Raw genomic sequence first — 18,606 nt, forward strand, 5'->3', positions numbered from 1 at the left:
GCTCCGTGCCTTTCATTTCTTTTGTTTTCCTGTTATCCACAGCACAGAAAACACCCCAAGGAACAAAAATGCTCTCCTAGCACAGCCCGAGCGTTGAATGCCTGAAGGGCTAAAATTGCTCTCTCACTGCTACGGGGACTCCGGGGAATCTCAGAAGCAGACTGAGGCGCCCGGGTCGCAGCTGCTACCCAGGCTGCACTTGCTTTGTTTGCAGACAGAGCACTTATTGCTATTTACAGGGCTTTGAACAAATTGCACTGTGAGATGAACCTCAGTTTTCCCACATTTCAATCCATTTGACTAGTGCTGTAACGTGGCATCGCAACACACGCTTGTCACTCACATCTGTCAGATGTTTTACTGAATGTGTGTCACTGCTCTGTCATTTCCCTCTTCCTTTGCTAGCTTCGCACTCTCTCAGGCTCCTCCTCAGTCACAAAATATCACAGAAGATGCCAAAGCAGACTTACTTTGTAAATCCTGCTGGGCTCAAGACTTCTTAAGACCTTAGCAATGGGGTCATAATTGTTGTACTTGCCACTGTTAATGGAGAGCAGAGAAAGTCTGAGCTCCATCCTCTGCCAAGGATCTAGTGACAGCTGAGGATGCAACTTCCCATCCTATTTCCCTGCAGGGCCACAGTCTTCCAGAGCAAAAAAGGCAGATGATGGGCTGAAACAGATCATAAAGAAATTTTATCCAGGCTTTACTGCATCTCAGATACCCACATTGTCCCACATTCCTGCAGGTTTTCCTATGGTTTTTGCTACTCTCCTGTTTTCTGAGTGACCGTGAGGCAATACTGCAGGTTCTGCTTACGATAACAGCATTCGCTGGCCAGCTGGCCTGGTGGACGTGAAACCAGACCACTGCTTCTTGCTGGGTGGGCAGCAACAACATTTCCCCTCAGATCTCAGTAAAAAAATGAGCCAGGTGACTGTGTTTTACTGTTTATAATTTCCAGATGCTCCCTCATACAGAGGGAGCCCAGGTGCGGAATGCAGTTTTTTCCTACTGAGGAATTAGGAGACAAATAAAAGCCTTAGGCATTAGGAACTTGAAATGCTCGTTCTCTTCTGGAAGCACAAGTGAGAATGAAGTAGAAAGCAGTTCAGACACCATAATGAAGCTCATATAAGAGAAGAGAGAGCAAATGGTAAAGATGCTGACCTCTGATGTCAGAATTTCCTTTTGGGAGAGCCACTATCCCCCTCTGCTGGTACCTACCTCCTCTACTCTTGCCTTTTTTAACTATGTCTCTAATGCAGAAAGTCCAAGGCTCAGGTCTTCAAACACTTTGAACTTAAAAACTCTCTGGAATGCATGTGCAGGAGTTTCCTATGCGTGTGGCTATTTTAAGTCACTTATGACACAGTTCTATAGTTTTTAGTAGTCGCAGGATTGGAGTTTTTTCAGGGTTTTTTTACCTTTTCAGTATAAAAAGAAGCATTTTTTGTCAAGAAATGCTTCCTGCAGAAAGTGGATGGCAACTCAAAATAAAATGGTCAAAGATGAGGAGACTGAAAATTTCCAACCTCATATGTAACAAAAGTCTGAGACAAGAGTGTTGCTGGGTCGTTCTCCTCCACATCAGTTTTAGACACATCACCTGGAGCAATAAAGAGGAAGCAGCACATTAGTTCCTTGTTATCCCTCCCTGTGGGGTGCTGCAGTTTACTGCTGTCCTCCATCTTAAACAGACATAGGTTGAAAAAGCTGATTTATTACTACTTGTCTGGGATATTTCAGCTCCATGTTGAGTTTTACTTTCAAGTCTACTCTGTTATTGCCTGTTTATTCCAGCAGAAACACACTGGCATCCCAGCCAGTTCCAGACATTCCCTCCTACCCAGGACTAGTCATAGCCCACACAGGAGATAATGTGCTTACCGTAGATATCCATTTCCAGAGTGCAACCACACATAACCAAGCCCTAAAACATCATGTGCTTGGAAAAAGGAGCAAATGGCACAGGAACACCAAACACCTCTCATGTAGTCTCAGCTCTGTCACAGACTTTTTGATTTGCAACTACCTGGAATTGGGAGGTCTCTTCTACACTTCTGCAAACTCAATAGAATTACTGGTGCTTTGTTAGCCTGGACACGTTCCTGCGTGACCTGATCTAGGTGAACCTGCTTCTGTAGGGGGATTGGACTGGATGATCTCTAGAGATCCTTTGCAACCCCTACCATTCTGTGATTCAGTCGTAACTTGTACAGTTTTAGGTAATAACTCAATACCTAAGACTGTAAGGACGCATGGTTGCTGTATTATCACTTCAGTTGCACCATGAATGTCCATCCAAAGATGTACCATTTCACTGACTCTGAACTGTAACAAACATTTTGTATCCTTAGCAGAGGATACAAATCTGTCAGTACTCACAACTGCAGCTTTCTAAATCCTTACTCAAGCTTCCTTCTCATAAAGATTGAGGGTTTAGTTTCCAAATGCTAGAAAGAAGCTTCACTTGCAACTTTTAAGCCCTGTAGTCCTGGGACTTCCAACAACATTCCTGGGGTTTCTAACACAATTCCTTCCCCTTTTTAATTTATTAATCTCTTTTTTTCCCCCTAAAGCTGTCATCAATGGAAAGCAGCTTGGCCCGCGAGGAGGGAAGGGCGCTGGGGAACATGTTTGATTTCCTGTCCAAAGAGCTGTTGAGGCTGCAGGAGGAACGGAAGATCCACGCTTTTGTCATGCTGGCTGAGAGGCAGAGGCGGATGCGGGAGGCGGAGGAGAGCGGGCGGCGTCAGGTGGAAGAGAGGCGGCGTCAGGCAGAAGATGAGCTTTTCAAACAGGCGAGAGAAGGGGCTTGGCGGGGCTGTGGGCGGCTTGTAGGAACTGCCTCTTGGTGGGGAGGTCCAGATGGGAGGGAGGGGCATCAGCTCTGACTTAAGGAATGGCTGAGTTTTAAAATTGAAGGGAATGAAAGGCTTAGTTGGAGAGAGGATGCTTCCTTCCTAACAGACTCCTGCCCATTAAATGAAGGGTGATCTGAGTGCCGCTACAGACAGTTCTGTTAGGCATATCCCGAATGGATGTAGGTTAATAAAGTCCCACAACAAACACCTGTGAAGAACAGCTGTACCTAGATCACCTTTAGGAATAATGTCCTGTCAGCACATGATCTGTCCAGCAGAACTATTAGGTGCTATCCCAGGAAGGATGTTTTCCTTTAAGGAAGGTTTTTGGAAAGACTTTGCCCCCCCCTCCCCCAAATGGACTGAAAATAATAAAAGGTAATGGTAATGGATGACATAACCTTGAAATCCAGAAACAAAAATCCTGAATTACCACATTCCATAACTATTCTATAGTCCTATTCCCTAGCTCCTGACTGCATGAAGCACATTTCTCCCATTTGAAAGGAATGAGTGGGAGCCTAATTAACTAAGCCAATAATTTTCAAACTTTGTGGGAGGAGGTTAATACCAAGAGAGTTGGGCATCATGTTTATTTTTCTTTTAATTTTAGCTTCTCCTCATATCTTTTCTGCATCTCTGAGCGGGAAGCAAAGAGGGTCAAGGTGCCATAAGCTTATGCCCTTCAGACTAGCAGAAAAAAACACCCAAAAAACACCCATTTCTAGAATCTCTGCTGTACAACCATTATAATGAAACCAGTAATTTAATCTTGGTTTTATTTACGTTTGACTGGCTTGATGGAACCTGTTCCTTCAGAGTTTGCTTGAATAAAAGCTGATTAATTTACTGCAGTTAATACCAATGAGTATTATTTGGCAGCTGTTGCTCAGGGGACTAGGAGGAAGCAACTGGCATTTCATTCACAGAACTAACCTGCTGCAGCAGAAGTTTTTCTTCCACCGCTGGTTCTTAGCTGCACTTGTTTCCATTCAATGAGTTCTCAGAAAGAATTATTAGAAAATAATTTTTACAAAATCACAGAATCACACAGAATAGTGAGGATTGGAAGGGGCTTCTAGAGATCATCCAGCCCAAGCCCCTGCAGAAGCCGGTCCACCTAGTTCGGGTCACACAGGAACATGTCCAGGAGGATTTGAAAAGCTCCAGAGAAGGAGACTCCACACCCTCCCTGAGCAGCCTGTGCCAGGGCTCCCTCACCTGAACAGTAAAAAAGTCTTTCCATGTGTTGAAGTGGAACTTTTTGTGTTCCAGCTTCATCCCGTTACCCCTTGTTCTGTCACTAGACACTACAGAAAAAAGTGGCACCCCATCCTCTTGATATCCATCTTTTAAAGACTTGTGTTAATGTCTCCAGACTAAACAGCCCCAGTTCCCGCAGCCTTTCCTCATATGAAAGATGTTCCAGTCCCCTGATCATCTTGGTGGGCCTGTGCTGGACTCTCTCCAGCACTTCCCTGTCCCTCTTGAGGTGGGGAGCCCAGAACGGGACACAGGACTTCAGATGAGGCCTCACCAGGACAGAGTAGAGGGGGAGAAGAACCTCCCTCGACCTGCTGGCAAGTTTTTCTTCCCAGAAAGCACCTCTGGAACCAAATCTCATGCTGGCCTGCCTGGAATTCAGAATTTAGTGAAAATCTGTTGTTCTTGCATCTTTAGAAATCTGCTTTCACCACCCTCTCAGCACAGCAACAGGCAGAGGAACGATATCTTGATGTTTTCTTCCAGGTGGTGAGAGTGCAGCAGAGCACTATTGACTGCTACTTGGAAGACGTTATCCTCAGCAGCATTGAGAACACAGCTGAAGAACAAGCCAGGGAAGAGATTCAGAGAATGGCCGTAGAAGTCAACAACATTGCTTATGAAATGGAAAGCCGGTAGGTTATTAAGTGGCACACCAGGAGGGGCTGTTTGCAGTAGTTTAGAACCTGCCCCACCACCTTCATCTGTGGTTATGTCTATAACCTAAGACATGGCAAGGGCAGAGCAACACTGTTTGTGATGGCTTGATCATAGGAACCCCGGTGTTAGTACCTGGTACACACATATAAACCCACCAGAGCCTTATTTCTATACAGCACGTGCCAGGTTTCCTTCAGAAGTCTCCCCTGGGACCTGCAAATCGCCCCTTTTAGACCTCTCTGTGCCAACGTGGTGCTGTGACCACACTAAAGCTGGGAACTGCCTAAAGCAAGCCCCATTCATGCTGGCCTTTTCATTTATTTACACTACTGCAGAAAACCCATTTGAAAGAGATGCCAAAAGATTCAGCCCTACAGCAGCCTTTCGTTTGGGGGAGGCTGCTCTTTAAAGAAACCACCAGTTTCCATGGGGGTCGGGTATATTGATGGCTGCCTGACAAGGCACTTTGGGCAGGGTGAGTTGTTTGAGAACACCACAGTCTTGTGTCTGGCTGGGGAATCCGCACTGAATACTTTTTAGGACCTGCCAAACCTCCCCTTGGGTTTCTGGGCTCTTTATTTATTTATTTATTTGAAACTGGAATGGAGCCATAAAAATCCCAATGACACAGTGACTCTCTTATGGTACAGGACAGCAGCTGTGTGTTTTGTAACCAGATGAATACAAACCAGAATGCTGGAATCCTTGGGGAGAAGGAAGCATAGATAATGCATGCAGCCCCTGGGCCAATTGGGAAGCCACCAAACACTGGCATGGAAAAAAAGCACGGGGAGCAGCTAAATGCAGAGTCACAAAGGGGAAGAATTTAGCAGACTCAGCAACGGGCCAAAGACTGAGTTGACAAAGGCACCAATCCTCAGAGGTGTCTATTTGTCACCAGTGAGAACTGGGCTCCTGAATACCCCCTTTGAGGAGAAGGAGGTTAGGCTCATCTTCTCCCCGCAAATGTCGCTCTCCACTGAACACATTGTTCGGTGCAGCACAAAGGGGAATAGCTACACTGTCACCTGTTTGTACGTTAGAGAGAGTCCCAGCTGATGATTACTGCTGTGACAGTACACCCCCTTGGAAAAGAGTGAGGCTATTTCCAAGGGAGTCTTGTGTTTCCAGAGGTGATCTGGAAAGAAAGCTAAAATACTGATACCAGTCTGCATCTGTTCCACAGTCGAACTCGCCTACAGTCAGAAGAGATTGTAGCAGAGCTGGTTTACAATTTCATGATTCCAGAAGCTGAGAAAATGTCCATCAGAGAGAAAGGTAAACAGTAACTTTGTTCTCATCCTGAACTGGTTCACCCTCCTCACTCCAACTCACTGAAAGACACAGTGCCGAGAGCTGCCTCAGTTCTCTGAGGTTCCTCTTTGGCACTCTGTAGGTAGAAAGTGAAGCGCTCTGACCCTTTTTCACCAACCTTTAGGTTTTTTAAATGGTGGCCTAAATTCAGACCTGGTGTACGTTTGATGTACCTGCAACCATAAAACATGAAAAGAAACAGCCCGTTGCACCTTCCAAAACCAACTGGAAAAAGTCTTTAGGTAGCATGGCTGTCATTTGTCTAGTACATGGCAATTTCTAAAAACTGTAGAAGTCTTTAACAGGCAGATTGCTTAAATATATGCCATTTGTGCAAGGAAGATCATATGCTTTCCTATGCTTTCCCCCTCCTCTCCAGCTGGTTGAGAGCTAGAAGCAAAGGTGGGGTTTTAGGGTTGGCTCTAGTGGTATCCTGTTTGAAGTAGACAATCTGGCAGCTGCAAAGGATGCTGCTGTTCAGCCAAAATGAAATAGTATCTATCAAAACACAGAGGGAAAGGCTATGGCAACCTGTGTATTACATTGAGTATCACAAATAAACGGCTGGGATGTTTCCTCTGACCAGCACACTCAGAAGACCATGACTAAACCAGTCATAGACTAAACCAGAGTGTAGAAAGTGGGTAGAACCTCAGCAAAGCAGTTGTATCACAGCAGAGCCCGAGGCAGTCCTTCCTGCAGCACGCTCCTCTGACTCCAGAGCAAAGGCACACACTTCATTGAGCTTTTTTTTTTTGTGGCTTTGTGAGTGAAAACACAAACCCTGCAAACACCTTGTGTGGTCTCTGAATTGTGCTTCCTAGTTTGTGTACTTGTCACAAGAATAGTGTCTGTTCAGCAGCTGGCAGCTCTGCCTAAGCTTAAACCAGCTCCTTTCTCCTTAGCCCTGCTTCTGCAAGCCTGCCAAAGCAGGTGATGTAATTTTAGTCAACGAAGCCTGCAGCTCAGGCACTACAACAAACGGGTTAGCCTGTGTCAGAAAGGAGAGAAAACCTGGAAGTGGCCTGGGATTCTGGACATACAGAGATACCACCAAGGAAGAAAACACATACCGGGCTTAAATGCAACGGCAGCTGATGAGCAAAGCACCTCAGAAGCGCTCCAAAGCAACAGAGGAGAAAAAAGGACTTCAAAATCTGTGACAGCTACAGTGGGTTTGCCTGAAAAGCAGATCCAGACAAAAATGCAAGTGTATCCTGGTGGAAGAGCTAGAGCAATAAGTGGTACAGGAGCTCCTTCAAATTCAATCAGGTGAAATTTGCCAGAAGTCCCTACATCAGCAGACATCAAAGGTCAGAAAGAGGCCTGGCTCATACTGTCTACTGCTACTGCTGAAGGGGGTTGAGGGGACTCCAAACATGTAAGAGAGCTGAATTGTACCAAATGTGCTGTGCTCTGATGAGCACACCCTTCTGTAAACTCCTGCACTGGGATAACTTCAGAGAAGCAGGATCAGTAACTATTCCACACACACCCAAAGGAAATAGTATCAAAGAATGGCCTTAGATCTCACGAGTGCATCAGCGTATTGCCTTTCAGTGTCTGCTTTTGAAGCTTTCCCTGTAGTGAGGCGGATTATTTGTTACAAAACTGTGTTTTAGCAACCTGGCACATGCTTGAGCATTACATCCTCCTTGAGCCTAGCAGGAAGTGATCTGAGAGTGCCTGGCAGAGGAGCAAATCCATTTGTAGAACAAAGATTTGAGGGCTTGCAAGTTCAGTCTTTGCCCACACCTCTTTCCTGTAAATGTCTGTCTTTTGCCATTACTTAGTCTTTTCTTCTCTTTTATTCTCTCCTCTTTCTTTGTCACATACCTATGCAAGAAGCAGGGATTATGCAATGCTGCCTCATCCTGAAACCCCTCTGCACATCACTCCGAAGCCTCCCTCAGTAGAACTGAAGGCGCTGATATGAAAAAAACCTGCTTTTAAAAGGAGAATCACTCACCAATTTGAGATGGCTTTCTGGTAGATGGAATTCACTGTGGCTGGAGGAAGGGACTGCAGCAATACCAAGAGAATATTCCCAGTACATCTGATGCAGTCCTTGCATATGTGGTTGAAACCAAAAATCCCTTGGGTACTGAAAGCTCTCCTGGGAACTGAGAGCTGGCTGGAGAAGCTTAACTTTTCATATGCAAGTGGGATCCAGTTGCATTCTTTGTTGACAAAATGACCCTGGGAGAGGGATAAACATAAAAAGGACAAGTTGGGTTGGTGACAGCACATAGAACTGTGTGACAGCTTGTGAGGCACCAGCGGTTCAGAGTCACAGTTAAGGCACGGCTCAGTCTTACAATGTAAACAGACCAACTGGGAAGTCTTGGGCCTGCACATGTTCCTGTGTGACCTGATCTAGCTGAACCTGCCTTTAGCAGGGGGTTGGACTGGATGATCTCTAGAGGTCCCTTCCAACCCCGACCATTCTGTGATTGACTTCCGCAGGGAAGTGACACGATGAGAGCCTCAGCTCGTTCCTCCAACATTCCCAATACTCCCCTTACAAGCACACAGTATTCCAGCTCCCATGATTGTTTATCAGCATTGTAAGTCTAAAGAGAAAGAGGGAACAAAGAGTAGTGAAGAGGAAGAAAGGGAATTGTAGGGTGAGCTTTGGCTTGGGTAATTGTTTCCCAAGAGGTGGGTTGGCAATGTGCACAAATGAGATCAGATGAAAACTGTAAAATGCAGTAAAGAACCAGGCTGCAGTAGCAAAAGGGAGACGATAAGGCAGGTGACTTACTGTGTCTGTACTGCCTCCACGTCTGTCTTGGAGCTCTGCAAGTTTCTCAGGGCAGGCAAAATGGTACCGCAGGAGAGAGCAGATGTCAGCTCCAGTCTTCAGGGCAAGTGCTGCGATTTTAAAGCCTGGTAACACATCCTAGGCAGTTCTGCCCTAAGCTGGAGAGGAAAACACTTCGGCTATGCTGTCTCCCCACTGTGAGGGCTAATCTTCAAAGGGAAATGCAAAGTTGACTGCTGCTATTAGGTGGCAGTAGAACGCTTTGAGCCAAAGTTAAAGGGCGTGATTTTTCTTCCCCGAGATGGGCTTTTCCCCAGCTGCGGGGAGGCTCAGAGCTGTCCCTCCCTTCTCCCCTCCGGAGGACACTTGGCTGCGAGTTTCCCAGTCAAAGCCTCACCTGTTTGGGGTTTTTTTCCCCTTTATGCACAGTGAGGCAGTCCCAAAGAAAACACATCCGTGCTGCTCATCAGATCATCCAGAGGGGCACAGAGAGGGTAATGGCTGCTCTGGAGCTGAATGGGGACACATCTGCCAGCGAGACAAGGGGAGATGCACCTGCTGGGACAGCCCACAGCACCGCCTCTGCCCCAGCCCCACGCTTGCCACCTGAACTTTTGTCCCAAGAAAGCCCAGGAGAGACAGCAGTCAGCCCTTCTGATGCATCAACCAAGGATCCCACGGCCACCTAGAGACAGAAGATGAGCCAGGTGAGTTTCCCTTCCTGCCCCCCACCCCCAGGACTGGAGCTCGGAGCATGGTGAAGGAGAGGGAAGCACATTATATTTACCTTTTTCAGGGCACTCAGAAGAGAAAATCCTCTCTCTCCCTTGAGCTGACCCTCCTGCTGCCTGCCAGTAGTGTTGTCCTGGAACCATTCTGTATGTATTTTTGTGTGGCAGCCCCAGTCCAGTCCCTTCCACCCCCTCCCCAACCAGCTTTGGACCTCGTGAGCTAATTTTCCTCTTTGAACTATTAAGCTTGAGTGAGAAAGCAGTGTTAGTATTCCTTGCTTGTTTTCTTGGCACAGATCAATAAAGACCTGCACCTGGGCTTTTGATGGTGTTTCTTTGCATCAATAATATTCAGTGAAAAAATACTCCAGCAGTGGGCAATTTTGAGTTGGGACCGTGCAGAGTCTTATCTTGAGCACATCCCACGATTTCCTTAGCGGAGTGAGGCCGACTGGCTTCCTGCATCAGCACTGCTGCTAATAAAGCCTTGAACTTCAATGACAACGAGCAAATATTGCATCATCTTTCCACACAATTAGTCCTGGCATAAAGAAAACGCACCTTTGAGCTCAACAGAGTGGTGCCTGCCAACAGGGCAGCGCTGGGCACTAACAACTAGGGCAGAGTGACACAGCAGGGGTGAGCTGATGTGGCTCACGCAAAGAACCCATTAGCCAGCGCTTATGACTTTGCTAGAAATGTTAGTCTTTGGGCTGACCTCCTATCAGGATTTTTTTATCATCCCAAAGGAGAACAGTTCTGGAAAGAATATTCATTTTCTTAGAACAGTGTTAGTCACTCTGGCTTTCCAGCTCCATGAAGACTGCACGGATCACAAAACCACACAATGGTTGGGGTTAGAAGGGACCTCTAGAGATCATCCAGTCCAGCTCCCTGCTAAAGCAGATCCACCTAGATCAGGTCACACGGGAACATGTCCAGGAGGATTTGAAAAGCTCCAGAGAAGGAGACTCCACATCCTCCCTGGGCAGGCTGTTCCAGGGCTCCCTCATCCGAACAGGAAAGAAGTGTTACCCCGTGTTCAACTGGAACTTTTTGTGTTCCAGCTGATATCCATTACTCCATGTCCTATCAGTGGACACTACAGGAAAAAGTGTCACCTCATCCTCTTGGCAAAAATCCTCAAGGCACTTAAAAGTGTTGACGAGGTCTCCCCTCAGTCTCCTCCAGACTAAACAGCCCCAGTTCCTGCAGCCTTTCCTCATAAGGAAGATGCTCCAGTCCCCATCATCTTGGTGGCCCTGCGCTGGACTCTCTCCAGCACTTCCCTGTCCCTCTTGAGCTGAGGAGCCCAGAACTGGACACAGGACTCCAGATGAGGCCTCACCAGGGCAGAGTAGAGGGGGAGCAGAACCTCCCTCGACCTGCTGGCCACACTCTTCTTGATGCATCCCAGAATGCCATTGGCCTTCTTGGCCAAGAGGGCACATTGCTGGCTCATGGCATCAGGTTTCTGTTTCATGGGTTGGGCTAGGGGGTAAGGCAAGAGAGAGAGGAGGAGAGAGGAGAAAAAGAAGTCTGAATACCCCCATATTCCACTATAAATAAGATCTGGAGAGAGGAAAGCGAGAGCTGCACCAAGAAATCACTGCTAGTCTCTAGGTCCCTGTACCAGGGGCATGAGGTGACTGGTAGAGTCAGGCAGCCTCTGCAAGTACTACACAGTCTGGCAGGAGTCAGAGACGAGAAAGGAGTTTTGGTGAGGCCTTTGTGAGGATGATTCCATTAGAGTTTGGGCATTTGGGAAAATCCTCAGAGTGTATATAGCTACTCAGTGAAAGGGATTTTGGCAAGTGGAAAAACATAGAAAGAAACACTCTGCTCAAGTGTGGGAGGAGAAGCCGGGCAGGGATCAGCTCTTTTGCCTCAGGCCACCTTGAATAAATTTAGCCTGGTTGAAAGAGAGGGGGGGGGGGGAATAACATGAATCACAAGATCCAGTGTCATAAGAGAGACATGGAAAACTTGATGCAGCAGAACAGTGGAGCAGGAAGAAAGACCAAGCGAGGCATTTGCTGTATTTCTGAGACAGTACATCGACATCAACATTCTCCCTGTGGCTCATCGCACAACTGGATGTGGTTCTACAAAGATAAGAGGTGTTCCAACAGGTGTGGGGACAGACACGTAGGTTGCAGCACTCTGCTCCTCTGTGGGGACACAGCCCTGTGCGTGACAACGAGGGGGCAGGGGACTCCAGATGCTATGCACAGGCTGAGCTATAAATGTCTTGGCTTCTGTTATGATCTCGGGGACACTGTCAGGGCAAAGCCATCTTTTCCACATGACACTGCCGAGCCTGTCAACTGAAGGCCATGGCAGGATTCCTGCTGGAAACTCTGCTCTAGAAACTGCTTTCAGTTGTCAGGTACAGGGTTGGGTTTTTGGTTTTGTTCTTTTGTCCAGGGTTTGCAGAATGTGTTTTTAGAGAGAGAGAAAATGAGCACAAGGAGAGGGAATTGGGATCATAAATAAACACAAGAATGAACCGAGTCCCCTCCTAGCAGGAGCCAGAACAGCCCCGGGAAGGAGCTCATACCTGAAACAAACATGGCTTCTGTACCTCCACAGGTGAACCAGCCTCTGGGGCCAGAATCCAGCCAGCCTCTGAGGTCACAGTGCTGTGAGAATGGCAACAAAATCATTCTCTTTGCAGCACGTGAACGGACACAAACTGTCCCAGGTCTTCCCTACCCACACGACTCCTGCAGAGGGGAAGGAGGAAATCCTACTGCAGAAACTACAGTTCAGGCTGGCAAAAATGGCTCTCTACAGGGCTGCTGGAAGCCCACATACCTCTTTTTAGTGGACACTTATTGTACCTATGTTTTTGCCAACGTCAGCACAGAACACACCCACGCTCTCCCATCCCTCCTGCCTCCCTTCACAGCAACGTGCCCGTCACAAAGCTGCTGCTGCAGACATGGCTGCGGTGCTCTTCAGAGAGTTCCCACTGCGTTCTGAGCGCTGCTGTCTCCTCTGCTCTTGGTCTCGCAGGAGCACAGCATCCCCCTGCTACTTTGCTGGGTTCAGTTCAGTCCTCACGTAAGTTTGGGCAGGGGGATAACCCTATGAGGCTGGCCCTCACGTGTCAAAGGCTTTCAACAAGGTACGACTTCACTAACGTCTCCTCCTCCCTGTCTTGTCTCCCTGCGTTCACCCAAATCCCACTCATGCAGCTTTGCTCGTGGTTTCCTGACTGGTGAGTCAGTATCTTCTCAGCACCCAGCAGCCTCCTCACCTCAGTGCCCTTCAGAGTCAGGCCCAGCTTGGAACAGGAGCTGTTGTTTCACACGTGTGCCTTCCACGTGGCCCAGAGAGGCAGCAGCAGTTGTTTTGAACATCTGCCAGGACCACAAATGCCCTGAGACATAATATGCATGCCTGGACTAGTAAATTCAATTTGCTTGGGACCACTCTGGAGCAAGGCCTTCATCTCTCCTCACAGTCACCGCCAGGAGCAGAACTGGCAGGGAAAGCATCTCAACAGACACCGTTCGCATGAGAGGGATGATCCCGGCGGGCCAATGGGAGGGTGTACACTGAAACCCGGGAGGAAGAGGCAGCTCTGGCACTCACTCTGTTCCCATCATGTCTTTCATCCCCTTTTCTCCCACCCATCATGTCAGCCCCACACTCTTCCTCCACCTCCTGTGGCTGGAGCCCAGGCCACATCTCTCAGCCTGTTCTCACGTGTCAACAGCCCACTCCTTCATGTTGTGCTCAGAAAGGATGTCCCGGGCCCTTGTTGGGCTGCTCATCTGTATCCACTTTATACATCAGGCCAGAGCTCTCGCTGGCCAGCCTGGCTCAGCTCACCATCCCCATCATCCCCAAGAGCTGTGGCTTGCTCCTGCAAATGCTATTGCAGCTGGCCACCAGCCTGTGGCTAGTTGGACCCATTGCATAGCCCAGCCCAGCTCGTGCACGGCTGTCTGAGATCTATCACATCGAGTTCCCCCAGTGGGGAGCTTTCGCAGTGACCTGCAGCTCCTGGCTCAGCGCTGGGCGTGGGGACGTTGATCCTGCTCCTCAGGGGAGGCGCTGGGTGCACGTGGCGCTACCTGCAACGCAAATTGCAGTGAGATAATTGCAGCTGCGCAGCGAGGACCCGATGCCGTTGCTCTTGGTGACGACGTCAGCGCCCAGCGTGAGCAACACCAGTGCTCTGAATACAGATGCAGCAAGAAGCCTGAAATATTTAACCGGTGATCTGACGTAGCCCCTCAGCTGAGAGCGCCCTACAGCTCCTCCTGCGCACCCTCCCCAGCCACCACCTTCTCCCTCACCATTTTACACCGCCAGCACTCGGAAAGCAGCTGCTCCCACCAGCATTATGGAGACTGAAAAGCTCCGTTCGCTCCTCTCTCCTTGGGTCGCTGCTGGATCAATCCTAAGAACGGGGCTCTCTTTTGTTTATTGCTGAGGCAGTGACAGCCAGCCCTGCCCTTCTCTTCCCCTGAAACAAATATCTTGAAGGAGGAATGAGGTGTAACTGAGATGGTCAGAAGGCTCCCCAGCTGAATAGTCCTCTTCATTTCCGAGACTGCTAACAAATGACGGCATCCCAAACAACATCATTGATCTCCTTAAGCAAAAATGCCCTCAGACAACCCAGCAATCACCATCCGCCTCCCAAGCACTCTTGCCTGGCAAAGGATTTGGTTATGGGAATGAGCTGCAGAAGGGAGGAGGAGGAGGAGGAGGAGGACAGGCCTGCTCTTGTGCTGTAGGAAACACAGGATCACTTAGGTTGAAAAGGATCTTTAGAAACATCGAGTCCAACTGTTAACCCAGCACTGCCAAGTCTATCACTAAACCATGTTGCATCTACACATCTACCACTACACCCTCAGCACCTCATCTATGTGTCTTTCAAGTATCTCCAGGGACGGTGACTCCACCAGGTCCCTGGGCAGCCTGTGCCAGTGTTGACACTTTCAGTGAAGACATTTTTTCCTAATGTTCAATCTAAACCTCCCCTGGTGCAACCTGAGGCCATTTCCTCTTGTCCTATTGCTTGTTTACTTGGGAGCAGAGACTGACCCTCACCTCACCACAGCCCCCTTTCAGGTAGAGAGTAATAATGGAGCGGCCAACAGGCACATGAGAGGAGGATGAGCACCTCTTGCCTCCTCTCAAGCTCATGTGCCATTCCCAGCAGAGGTGTGACCCTGCCCCACTCCCCACAGCCGCAGCCTCCCTCTGACAAGCCCTGCCAAGGGCTCCTGTGTCAGCAGCAGGCATCTGGACCCTGACAATGCTCACCATGTGGAGGTGTGTAAAGCATAGGGAGCTGAAGCAGCAAGCCAAGACGAACAGTCCCAAACTCCTCAATTCCACTAGTTCTAAAAATCTTTGCTTAGGTAAAAAAGCAAACAAAAACCCCACCCAAACCGCTCTGTCTCACTACTTAACAAGCCATTATGTACCCAGATGCCAAGGCTCTGCCACTGCATGCAGGGCCTGTGGCTCCTCTGCTGGGAAGGGGCTGTGCTCTGCCAGGAGCTGAGGTTTCATCTGCCCGCAGCTGCATTTTCCCACTCTGTGGCAAGTGATAGGACGCTGCACTGCCCCAGGCTGCCCTGCTGCGGCTCTCCTAACCAAGCACCCTGACCACAAATGCTCTGCTGCAGCCACTCTCAGGCCTCCACAAGGGAAGAGGTGGTTCATTCCCCACTTACCTCATGCCAGAGGACCCAGCCTTGCCTCTGGAGAGTGGGAGCAGAGATAGATGATGCAGAGAGCAGGGACTCCCTGAAAGAAAAGGCTTTAACTCCCCTGACTGCAAGGCAGACCCACCTGGCTGCATGCAGATTCTCCAGGGCAGCAGGCCATACCAGGATGGAAACATCTGTGCCAGGACATCAGGTGTTAGCTTGGTGTGCAACAAAATCCAGGACTATGTTCCTGCATCAGCCAAAGGCAGGTGTTTGCTTTGAAAGTCCTGCTCTCCCTTACAGCCCTGACCACTTCCACCTGCAATGAGTTTGTTTGGGGGACGGGTCTCTGCTCCAAAGCCTCAGCAGTCGTATGACGTCCACGCCAAGACACGAGTCTAGGTTACTTACACACCTTATATTCTTACCAGAGCCTGGATTTGGCAGCAGGTTGGGTCTGACCCTGCAGCCTTTGGATGTGACTGGTTTAGCAAAGAGGGAGCAACCCTGCCCTCACTGGGAACGCCACCCCCTAAGGCCAGCAGGGGAAGACAGGTCGATGACCCAGCCAAGCCCTTCCCGCAGCCAAGGGAGAGAAGTGAGGTTGAAAGCTGGCTAATGAGGTTGTGTACCATCTGCTGGGCTCACCGTCTCCAAGCAACTGGACTTGGTGCTTCAGACACAAACCACAGCGCTCCTGCTCTCCCCTCCGCGGTTTATGGCTTCGCTTCCCTCCTCCTTTGTTCTTCTCCCGCAGAAAGCAACTTGGACCTCGCCACCAGCAGCCCGAAAGCTGACACCTTCCAGCTAACAAATGGTGCCTGTAGCCTTGACACTGACTTTTAATTCCAACCCAGATGGCCAGACGATGGGTCAATAGAGACAAAGCGGGGCAGGGGCACAGGCTCCCTTGAGCTCCGATTAGCATTTTAAATCACTCAGAAGCGTCGGGCACTGTGACAACCGAGTAGATTTGAACCCGGCTTACAGGCAGCTCTCTACTGGGGTGTGGTGGTGTATCTTTTAAAAGGGTGACTGGGATGAAAGTATAGAAGCCCCATAGATAACACTGACAGGAAGGAGTGATGGATTAACTGCACAAGTGTAGCCTCCACACAGGAGGGTGAATGCACTCTTCATGTCAGGAGACTGGGTAGAGACACCAGCTGCAAGATGCTCTCTGGTGCCTTTATTTGACACTGGGGAGACTGTTATAAGAAACCTCTGGCTGTTTTCTGTACCCACCCACTGCTTAGAGGGTGTGAAAAAAAATCACAGAGAAAATACAGTTGGAAATTGTATTGTTCTGGTAATTCAGAAGAGAGACCCGAGACTGGAGCAGAGGGTGCATGTGCCAAGACAGCATAGAAAGAGAAGCCCACACCCCACATTTGGTGGCCACAGCAGCTCAGGACAGGGGGCCCCAGTGCACGTGTCTAGAAAAAAAACCAACAATGCCCAAGGCTAATAAACTGCCACTCCCAATTACCGAGGATCATGATGAACGCCCTCCCCAGCACTGGCCAACTTCAAATCAATCACCCGTCAGGGGCATCAGCTGTCCTGTCCTGGGTGTCTGCCCAGGCTGGGGAGCAGGGGACACCATGGTCCGCAGGAAGCACTGCCCTTCAGCCCCTCACACCATCAACACATTGACCAGCTTGGTATCTGTAGCCTCAGAGCCTGGAACATCTTATGAGGAAAGACTGTGGGAAGGGGGGTTGTTTAAGCCTGGAGGAGGTGAGCCTCTAAGGGTTGATCTCGTCATCACTTTTAAGTACCTAAAGGGCGGACGTCAGGACAGGGCAACATGTTTTTTTCTGTTGCCTCCAGTGACAGGACAAGGAGTAATGGGCACAAGTTGGAACAGAAGTTCCACTTAAATACAAGAAGCTTCTTTCCTTTTCAGGTGAGGGAGCCCTGGCACAGGCTGCCTGGGGAGGGTGTGGAATCTCCATTGGAGATTTTCAAGCCTGCCTGGACACTGTGTGACCTGATGGAGGCGAACCTGCTTTAGCAGGGAGTTTGGACTGGATGATCTCTAGAGGCCCCTTCTAACCCCCACCATTCTGTGATTCTCTTCTCCAGTCCCACCTGAATTTGGGCACAGGGGACTTCTCCAGTAAGCCAAAGCCTCTCCTCAGGGCAGCCATGTGCAGGCAGCTGTCCCCACGTGACCCAGGACCAGGCATGGGACACCCTTCCCTTCCCTTCCCCTCCCAGCTCTCCTGGAGCCAAGGGCCCGGCCCAGCGCCTGCCAGAGTAGGTTGCACGGGCACAAGAACAAACCACGAGGAGCCTCTTTGCAATATAAATTTGTTTTTATTGAAGCAGCAGTCACATGACCTTGCATCTAGCCTTTAGGATAGCGACAGAATGGATTCGGCCAGGTCAGCCAGCCAGCCCAAAAAAAAAGGAGTTTTCTTTTTTTTTTTCCTTTTTTTTTCCCCTTTTTTATTTTTTTCCCCCTTTTGCACTAAGAAGAGACATTTCATGTTTAATACAGACATTATCCAGTACCGGAAACCCAACTCAGAGATAGCTACGTGCTGATTTGCTGGAGGAACGGTCCACTGGACGTGGTCTCGACAAACTTTATACAGATCACCACCAAATAACATTACTAATGGGATCAAATGGTTTGAGAAAAGAAAAACAAAAAACCAACCCCAAAAAATTAGGTAAAACAAAAAAAAAAGAGAGAACAACCCAAACAACCATGAGTGCAGGATTCAAAGCCAGCAGTTTACACAGGTTCTTCAGTTCATATCCATAGGTGGACGGTAAAGGGAGATCGGATGGTTTTAAGTTTGCAGTGTTGATGTGTGCCAGGGTTCCTCTCTCCATCAAATCAAACGGTTACTAACCACAGACAAGCTGGCACCTCTTGAAAAACAGTGTGGAAGAAACACAGCCTGTCTAAGAAAACATGCTTATTTCCCCCCGTGGTTTTCCTTATTGTTACAAAGGTTCACATCCACCTACAGTTGCGGAGTGGCAAGAGGCGTGAGGGCAGGGAGGGGAGCAGAAGGGAGGGAGCAGGGGGGGAGGAGGAGGAGGAGGAGAGGAGGAAGGGGCAAGGGGTTTTTTTTTGTTTGTTTGTTTTTTTTGAAATAAAGACCACACACTTGGTATTTTTTTTTCATTTTTTTTTCGTTTTCATTTCCAGGCTAACCTACTTTTTATTTAATGCAAATTACAGTACCAGTTAACTATTTCCGAACCGAGTCACACAGAACAAAACGTATTTACAAGGGGCGAGGTGGGGGGAGGGTGGGGAGGAGGGAGGGAGGGGGGGAGGGGAAATAATAAAACATTAAGCATAC

At 48.8% G+C, this 18,606-nt stretch overlaps 1 protein-coding gene across 1 annotated transcript in view; it reads left to right on the forward strand.

Annotated features, from left to right (window-relative positions):
* Positions 1–9,861, forward strand: part of CFAP91 (cilia and flagella associated protein 91) — a 33,470-nt gene extending 23,609 nt beyond the window's left edge. Inside the window, exons 13-17 of the mRNA XM_061988732.1 lie at positions 2,583–2,804; positions 4,617–4,765; positions 5,977–6,068; positions 9,298–9,575; positions 9,665–9,861. Coding sequence (XP_061844716.1) covers positions 2,583–2,804; positions 4,617–4,765; positions 5,977–6,068; positions 9,298–9,557 — 723 coding nt within the window. The 3' untranslated portion in view covers positions 9,558–9,575; positions 9,665–9,861. The remainder of the gene's footprint in view (positions 1–2,582; positions 2,805–4,616; positions 4,766–5,976; positions 6,069–9,297; positions 9,576–9,664) is intronic.
* The last annotated feature ends 8,745 nt before the right edge of the window (positions 9,862–18,606 follow it).

This window comes from Colius striatus, chromosome 1 (assembly GCF_028858725.1).
Source record: "Colius striatus isolate bColStr4 chromosome 1, bColStr4.1.hap1, whole genome shotgun sequence".
NCBI lineage: Eukaryota > Metazoa > Chordata > Aves > Coliiformes > Coliidae > Colius > Colius striatus.